The sequence below is a fragment of the Fragaria vesca genome, linkage group LG6 (assembly GCF_000184155.1).
Source record: "Fragaria vesca subsp. vesca linkage group LG6, FraVesHawaii_1.0, whole genome shotgun sequence".
NCBI lineage: Eukaryota > Viridiplantae > Streptophyta > Magnoliopsida > Rosales > Rosaceae > Fragaria > Fragaria vesca.
Window position 1 is genome coordinate 30,734,748 of NC_020496.1, and position 8,298 is coordinate 30,743,045.

At 37.2% G+C, this 8,298-nt stretch overlaps 2 protein-coding genes across 2 annotated transcripts; one reads left to right on the forward strand and one right to left on the reverse strand.

Annotated features, from left to right (window-relative positions):
* Positions 1-464: 464 nt before the first annotated feature.
* Positions 465-2,896, reverse strand: LOC101291856 (uncharacterized protein At1g04910-like). Its single transcript, XM_004306004.1, has 8 exons — positions 2,602-2,896; positions 2,451-2,518; positions 2,266-2,351; positions 2,011-2,164; positions 1,636-1,925; positions 1,347-1,551; positions 1,108-1,265; positions 465-1,014 (listed from the first exon to the last, which is right to left on the reverse strand). The coding sequence occupies exons 1-8, from the start codon at positions 2,894-2,896 to the stop codon at positions 768-770; spliced, it is 1,503 nt and encodes a 500-aa protein (XP_004306052.1). The 3' UTR covers positions 465-767.
* A 2,934-nt stretch (positions 2,897-5,830) lies between these two features.
* On the forward strand, positions 5,831-7,929 carry LOC101309368 (U3 small nucleolar ribonucleoprotein protein IMP3-like). Its single transcript, XM_004304147.1, has 5 exons — positions 5,831-5,953; positions 6,051-6,206; positions 6,323-6,430; positions 7,281-7,355; positions 7,572-7,929. The coding sequence occupies exons 2-5, from the start codon at positions 6,073-6,075 to the stop codon at positions 7,801-7,803; spliced, it is 549 nt and encodes a 182-aa protein (XP_004304195.1). The 5' UTR covers positions 5,831-5,953; positions 6,051-6,072; the 3' UTR covers positions 7,804-7,929.
* The last annotated feature ends 369 nt before the right edge of the window (positions 7,930-8,298 follow it).

Sequence of the window (8,298 nt, forward strand, 5' to 3'; positions counted from 1 at the left end):
GAATGATGGAGATCATCTAATCCAACTTGGGAAACTGGATTCAATGGAGTATAATACATGAGGTTAAGCTAATGAGTCTCAGTGTAGGTACTTGTCCCTTTCAAATTATTTGTAGTAGGTTCATGTGTTTTGTTAGTATGGACAGTGAGTAAGGAGTGCAAATAGGTTGAGGAAAAATGTGTGAGAAATATTCTTAAAGACAATAAATCTAAAACGAGATTAAATTGACAAATAGAACTAAGATAAAGTGTCGCTTATTCGTTGTATGTTATAAAGAAGAAAATTTTTTGATTCTCTCATTATTCGGCTTATGTTGAAAAGCGGTTGCACCATGGACTCATGGTGCTTGACCCAATTAAATGGAATAGTTGATTAGTTTAGGCATGCCTAATTCGTGTAATGAAACCAATATCCAGAAACCTAATCATGCTTATCAGCTTTTGAGAGCTGCCCCATTACAAAACATCATTCAGATGATATGATCATGATTAGTTTGCCCTTACAAAAATTGATGCTTGCATGAATGGGAGATTATGAGGGGACAACTATATTATTCTTATTTACAAAAAGCTTATTTAATCAATCAAAGACTATAAATTATGCTTTCTAGTGTCTCAAGGTAGAGGCCCCAAATTCACCTCCAACCCAATGTTGTATTTACATAGCCCCATTCCTTTCAGTAGTTAGACCACATCATGAAGCAATCACTGGCTGTATAAATTCTCAATGACAAAGTGTAGGGAACCATGACTTTGGCATGAATGGGATCATGTAGTTCTCAGTGGCTCATCTAACAGTTGCAGGCATTCATGTGGATTGGAGTAGAAGTAATCTTCTTCTTTTGGTTTATCAACAATAGAAACTCTTTTTTTAGGGCTCCCCATTCGATCAGCGTGAGCTTCCTTCACAATGGAGGAGAACTCATCCCAGCTCAATGATCCACTAGTGAACTGATCTATCAAACCAATGAGAAGCCTTCTGTTTAGTAAAATTGTCTTTTTGAAACCTAAGAACCTGAAATGTGAAAAATCCCCAAGTCAGATCAAACACATCAAAGTACATCAGAATAGTAATACTACACAAAACATTATGTATATCATGTATTACCTGCGATGGCCTTCAACAACTTTGGCCATGTTTCCATCGTATGTTGGGACGAAAATGTCACTCTCAAGGGACACAAGGTAGTCCAATGCTGCCATTTGTGAAGAGTGGTTTGGGAAGAACCTCAAGTCTGAAGGATCGAGCAGCGTCTCTTTCCTGACCTGTTCCATAAACAGAAAAAAATTGTTATGAGAGACCTATGTATAGTTGTTGGAAAAGTTAGTTCTGCTAATTCTACTTACCACATTAGGAAAAGCAGATTTCAGACCTTCCAGCCTTCTATCTCCACCGTATATTTCTCCGGCAGCAATGTAAATCTGAACATTGTGATCTATACCTAATGCAACCAATACTAGAGTAGTTTCCTCTGGTGTTAGAGGGCACAAGCCTTCTACCCTTTTCAATTCGGAATCAATGTCTTTCTCCTTCCACAATGGATTAGCATATCTAAACAATGTGCAAAACAAACCACAATTATAAGCAAAGTGTGGTAAAAAATGTAACTGATGAAAATAAAAGATAGGTAATTACCTCATTGTGTTGAGTTCTTCCACCTCATCACTGTTGCAACCATGGCTGCAGCCAGAGAATGACAACATGTCCATTTCATATCTGAGATGAAGCACCAGAAAAGGGCCTTTTTCTCTCAAAATTCTGACAAGCTTTCGGCCGGTTTCCTCTATCTGGGAAGTAAATCTCAGACCATGAAAATTGACTCTACATCTCAGCTTCTGAATCTCAAGAGGTAGCCCATTGTTAGCCACTCGAGCATCAGTTTTGTTCAAATGCACTACTTTATACTTCCGTACCAGCGGTAGGATCTGTTCAAAAACAAACCTCTATAAATCAGTGAGACTTGTCATAAAATCGAAAACTAAAGCGATGATGAGTTAGATGCTTCTTTACCTGATGAAGGTAGTAGGAAATGTTGGACCAACTAACAGGTGGCAATGAGTATGCAGGTCTGTTGTTGAGCTTTGGGGGCAGTTGCTTTAGTATCCGAACCTCATCTCTCAATGATCTAATGAAATGATTGACATCGAAAATGTCTTGAAACTCACTGCACAACAAGAAAAAAAAACATGCTTAGAAACGAAGGATCATTCTTATCCTCAATAAGATCATACACAATGAGAACATTCAAACACAAATGAACCTCACCTTGCAGCCCAAAACGAGTTCTTATCCAACTCAGGAACAATAAGAGTCACATTCATGTATCTGGCAATCGCAACCATATCACAAATCTACAGAAAATTAAGAAACTGAGGAAATTAACATTGTGGAAACACAAAACAGTACTGCATTGTTAAAACATGTCCTTGATCAAGTAGCTAGAAACTCACCGCAGCTCGCATTTGATTCAATCCTCCATTGCAAGAAACCATCAGATATCCATTATTCTTGTATACCCCTATAACAAAAGTAACTTAGAAGTCAGAACTATAATTTTCACAGAAAATGGTTAAAGTGAATAGAAATCAGATTGAAGCTCACTCTTTGGTGGGAAAACTGGGATTGGAAGCCTAGGCAATTCAGAAGCAACATGCAAGTCTAACTGATTACAAGGAGGCCAAACCTTGAACACTCTTGGACCTCTAATCAACCAAATACCAATCAACTGAACAGCAGAGGCCCAAACCAAAGCTGTCACAATTGCCCTCATGATCAACAACCATGAGTTCATCCTCAGAACAGAGTTCTTCAATTTCTCAACATTACTCAAAACCTTGTACCCCATCTTCCACTCTGTTCTGTAATCGCACCTCTCAAAGTCCCCTGCTTTACACATTGTGAGTGAAAGACTCAAACACAAAAGCCCTTCTCTTTCAGAAGCCAAACTCTTCAAATGTCATTAACAGCATTCAAAGTCAGACACTCTTCAAGTACTACTAAGTCTTATGTTATATATGTATAGGACAAGGTGATTGACACGTAGAGACGAAACGCCTCGGAAGAATGAAAAAGATTAAAGCTTTCTTGATTCTGATGGAAAAAGCTGGCACTAAAATAATCACAACCCAATTCTCAGATACAAGTCCAATGTCACCTTGTACGAAAAGGCTGCTCAAACATAACAGATCAAAAACCCAGAAAGAGAAAAAGGAGTAAAGCTCAAATCTTTGAAACTGAATCCACCCAAGGACCACTTGGTGCTTTTGTCATGTAGAAATGTGGATGGGAAAGACAGAGAAGAAGGGTCTTGTGGTTTCAGAGAGAGACTGAAACAGGGAAAAAAGGCTGCATTCAAGGCCTAAAATGTGTCAGCATTTATAAGCAAAAACAGAAGGAAATTAGAATACAGTAAATGATTAACTTATTTGAGGGATAATAGAATCTCTAAACAGCAGGATTTAAGGGTAAAAGTGGATAGGATGAAGGTCAAATAAAAGTTACCTAAACTTTGGATTATAGCAAATTGGTATTTTGCACAATTCTAGTTTGTAACCAGAATCTGGGTCCAAGTCACCATTGGCTGTGAACCCAAATCAGAATCACTGAATCAGGATAATATATAGTAAGCATGCACCCCAAAATAATTTGATACATGTTCATATTTAACCATCCAAATACTACTAATTCATGAAAATCTGTACTTTTTTGTATTGTATAAAAGATGAAGATAGTACCAGAGAAATGTGTCAAAAAAGTAATACTAGGTTACCCTTTGGATGAAAGGTCATTTCAGTTCTTGGTTTGGGGTCTTTTTGCTGAGATTTGTGACAGGTACACATATTAGTGGTTGCAGTGTTAGCATTGTGATTTTATTGCTCATCATTCCATTATAAATTGAAGGGGACACCATAATTTGGTGGTTGTAGACTTGTAGTGGCTAACCTCAATTGCTGTCCCATCGCCACCAGCTCAACTTTTACTTAGTCTGGAAATAAATTCAATTTCAGCAATCCTGATTAATCTAAAGCAACATAAACAATGGAGGAAATCAAGGCATTTCTTTGATTTATTTCCTTCTTTTTTTTCGTGATTACAAGCTTTATTTCCTATTTGGCAAAGGGAAAGATGGTTGCAGGTTTTCAGTGATTTTTGGTTTGGTATGCAGTTACAAATGGGGGCGAAGTAGTCAATGCCTTGTTCTTAGTTCTTTCAATAAGTCTGTGATCACTGACTACGTCTGTGTGCTCATGTTTATAGGATTCTTGTTACAATACAGTTTTGGAGTTTCCAATTGTGACAAATGCCCGTGATTCTATGTGTCAATTGTTGACAGAGCAATTTGATGAGAGTATTGGATACCTTGGTCTCTCCAATAAGATATTGCAGCAGAGATAAACAACCATTAAAGTCATCGGATCAAGGATCTTTTGGCCAGCCAAATGATAGATGAATCACATTGTACTATTTTAGGGTTGGCCCTCCAAAGATTTGCATTTTCATTTTGAGAAATTTAGGATGCTCTCACCACGACTTGCTAAAAGAAAATAGTTTGATCAAATTATTTGAATTTAACTCAACTATTATCAAGTTTATCATTTACAAACTGGAGATGGATCAATCTTAAATGGTTAGTATCTTTGTCTAAACCAATACTTAAGGCATATATTGTGGAAATTGAAGCATGTCGTTTTATGATAAATCTTGTCAATTTGACCAACCCAACAACGATGAAGAAGAAAAAATGGATCTCAATTCCGTTACATTCAATCTCATAGATTTCACCCTCTTAAAATTTATAATAAAATTACACCGAAAAATTACTAAATTACGTGAAGCTGAAAAGAAAATTCAAAAATAAAATTCTAATATAAAACAAGTAACATCAAGTTGTTCATGTTTGTCACTTGTGCCCTCACCGAAAGATGAGCGGCGATCTCATATGAGTCCTGAGCAAGCATATTATAAAGGCTTGCTTGTCTCCCTTTTGTCACAAGCACCCTTCATTTAGTCACGGAATGAGGGGCTGAAAGCTACACCCTTTCCTAATCTAGGGTTTAGTCCGTGCTCCTCCACATTGTGCTTCTTGCTTGCTCTCAAACACTCATGCTCACTCCAGCTATGACGTGACAATTATATTCCAAGTAGGTACAAGTAATTAGGTAAATTGCCATAGTGAAAACCACAATTTAAGTTGTTTAAAAAATAAAAAAAACCACAATTTAAATTGCATAGTGTTGAATTGACTCCCATGAACACCACCCAATACCATACCACAAAACATAAATGTCAATCTTGTGATCATGTAACTGAGACTATACATGAAGTGAGCCATTCATGTTGGCGAATTGACCTATTTCCGATCGTGCTAATTGTATCTTCTGTTGACACTTACTTTTAGTGTATTTGAATTCGTAATAGAAAGTTAGAAAATAGAAACCGATCAAAACCAAATCAAAGACTTCTCGTATCTTCATGACTTCCATTTTTTGGGTATTAATAGTTTTCGTTAGCTTTGATTTCGGTAGTCGGTCTATTTTGGTTTGATGTTTCGGTTTCGGTTTGATAAGACGAAAGGAAAATACTTGCGTCTGGACTAATATGTACGTGCGTGTCTGTACTCTCTCTTATTTATATATTTTTGCGGATGTAAATCATAATTTTAACCGTTCAAAAATTGAATTAACCTATAGAGATCACCTCTGTAAAATTTTAATATAAACAAAATGTATCGAAAAAGTTAGTTTAGTAGTTAATTTCGCGGGTCGGGCCTCCATTCACATAGCCATACGACCCGACCAAATATTTCCACGTGGCATCACCTGAATGAGCTGTCCCGAGTTCTAACAGTGGTCCTTATCACACCGGATAGCCCTAACCATCATAAACCCTAAACCCCTCAATCTGCCGCTTCTCTCTAATCCTCGAGCTCTCTTCTCTCCGATTCACTATTCTGGTTCGTAAATTTTGTTCCTTTTTCACAATTTCTGTAACCCAATTGCAAGATATGCCCGAATTTCTAGGTTAATTTCTCACAATCTTCTCTGTTTCAGTTTCTAGGGTTTTGGAGCGGCAATGAGGAAGCTCAAGTACCATGAGAAGAAGCTGTTGAAGAAAGTGGACTTCCTGTCATGGAAGAGAGAAGGAGGTCACAGAGAGGCCATGGTTATGCAACGTTACCACGTCACTGGCCGCGACGATTACAAAAAGTAATCTTCTTTGTTTTACTTTAAATAGCTTCAAATTCATGGCATTGATTTTGTTCTTGTTCTGAAAATTGCTTAAGCTTTTGTATAAATTGAACCCAATTGAAATTTTGGATCAGATATTCGAGTGTGTGCCGGACGACTCAGAAGATGGTGAACATGTTGAAGCAGATGAACCCGAATGACCCGACTCGGATTGAATTGACTGATAAGCTGTTGGAGAAGCTGTGAGTTTCTTTTTTATGGCTGTTCTACTGAGGTTATGTTGCAATGTGTGTGTTTCTTGAGTACTATACCGGAAATGTTTGTCTGCGTGGATTATTCTGAAGAGTAATGTTGATATCTAAATCGAGGAACTTGACTCAGGTTCTGAGTTTTTTCATTTTTGTGCATATAAAAAGAGACTAATTTGGGTTCTAACTTCTAAGTGCAGATAACTTAAGTATTGTATTAGCTATGCAGCATAGCTACTGGCAGAAACCTGATATCTTGGTACTTGTTGTGGCTATGTAAATAGATTTGTATGCTGCTCACGTCTGGTGTGTGTGTGTGTAGTGTGTACACACCATATAAGCTAAAATTGCTGTGGTTCCGGTCAGCGTTAGGTTCATATCCGTTTGCTAGATTACAGACAGCTTCCAACTTCGTGAATGGCAATGCAGAGTTGGTTATGTATCTAATCATATCCATATGTGTCTAAGACTCCCTCCCTGATTCAGAGAGCAGTAGTATTGATAGTGATTTTGATTATAAGCTTTGTGGTCTTAGAATCTTGCTTTAAGTAGTAATTGTTTTTAAATCCATATGCAACTGTGTTTATAGAAATTATGCTAAAATGATATGAATTAGATGTGCATTTACACAAAGAACATAGAAAAGCAATGTTGTGTTACACCTGGACATGGCTAAGGTAATACATCTATAGAACAAGTGCCAGTTGCTATGCTGGCCATTCTCTAGAGTCAGGGTATTTGTATTACAGTCAACCCATGCGAGTTTGTAGTGAGTATTAAGTTAGTTTTTCGTGGTTCATTAAGTTGTGATTCATAGTTAAAAGGGTTCACATTTGATGGCCAGGTACAATATTGGTGTCATACCGACCAGGCAAAGCTTGAAAGAATGTGAAAAATTATCGGTGTCATCCTTCTGTAGGTAATCACTTGCTCTTTCACATGGCTTCCCTTTCACCTTTGAATGATTTTTTTGTAATATTTCACAGAAAAAGTTGGTAACAGAACATCAACAAAAAAAAGTGTAATTTTATCCTGATGGTAAACTATACATACCAGGGGGACACGACCATTTTCTTTAAATGTTTGAGATATACTGACTCTCTGTTAACTTACTGGCCGAAATCTATGTGTATAGACGAAGACTCTCAACTGTTTTGATGCGATTGAAGTTTGCTGAGCACCTGAAGGAGGCTGTCACATACATTGAGCAAGGGCATATAAGAGTGGGTCCAGAGACTGTTACTGACCCAGCATTCCTTGTGACAAGGAATATGGAAGACTTCATAACATGGGTGGACTCATCCAAGATCAAGAGAAAGGTTATGCAGTACAATGACAAGCTAGATGATTATGATATAATGAACTGAGGAGATCACTGATGTGGAAATTTGAGATTCCCATGGTACTGTCTTGTTGGTACACGAAAAGAAACAGATTCTAATGTACTGTGACTTTATCCTCGCCTTTTTTTGAATGGAGTTTAAATTACTCAACTTTTTTTCCTCTCCTGACATTTAGAGACTAGGGGAACTATTCATTTAGTTCTGACTGGATGACATGACCATTGGTTATTCTCGGAAGTGTAGGGCATGAACTAGTTAGATACAACGTCACCTCATTTGGGATTGACCGACCCAATTTATGACTTTCAAGGTCAAAAAATGGGAAAATTGAAACAAACAAAAAAATCGTACACCACCTTTTGATGTCCGTCAAGTAGCACACATTGTAAATCATGCGCTTTAAAAATTGATGAAATTATGTCTAGGAAGGTTTACCGTTGCTAAAACATGATTTTTTGGAGTTTTTACAAGCAATAAAGTTATAATAGTATCTTTTTAGCTAGAATTTCTCTAGGGTTT

What these genes read in the sequence shown, in the direction of transcription:
- LOC101291856 (XM_004306004.1), bottom strand. Translation starts at nt 2,896, where the DNA reads ATGTGTAAAGCAGGGGACTTTGAGAGGTGCGATTACAGAACAGAGTGG. An exon ending in CCCAGTTTTCCCACCAAAGA is followed by an intron (nt 2,519 to 2,601) that starts GTGAGCTTCAAT and finishes CTTTTGTTATAG; the next exon opens with GGGTATACAAGAATAATGGA. An exon ending in GAAGAACTCAACACAATGAG is followed by an intron (nt 1,552 to 1,635) that starts GTAATTACCTAT and finishes CACATTGTTTAG; the next exon opens with ATATGCTAATCCATTGTGGA.
- LOC101309368 (XM_004304147.1), top strand. Translation starts at nt 6,073, where the DNA reads ATGAGGAAGCTCAAGTACCATGAGAAGAAGCTGTTGAAGAAAGTGGAC. An exon ending in GGCCGCGACGATTACAAAAA is followed by an intron (nt 6,207 to 6,322) that starts GTAATCTTCTTT and finishes ATTTTGGATCAG; the next exon opens with ATATTCGAGTGTGTGCCGGA. An exon ending in TCGGTGTCATCCTTCTGTAG is followed by an intron (nt 7,356 to 7,571) that starts GTAATCACTTGC and finishes CTATGTGTATAG; the next exon opens with ACGAAGACTCTCAACTGTTT.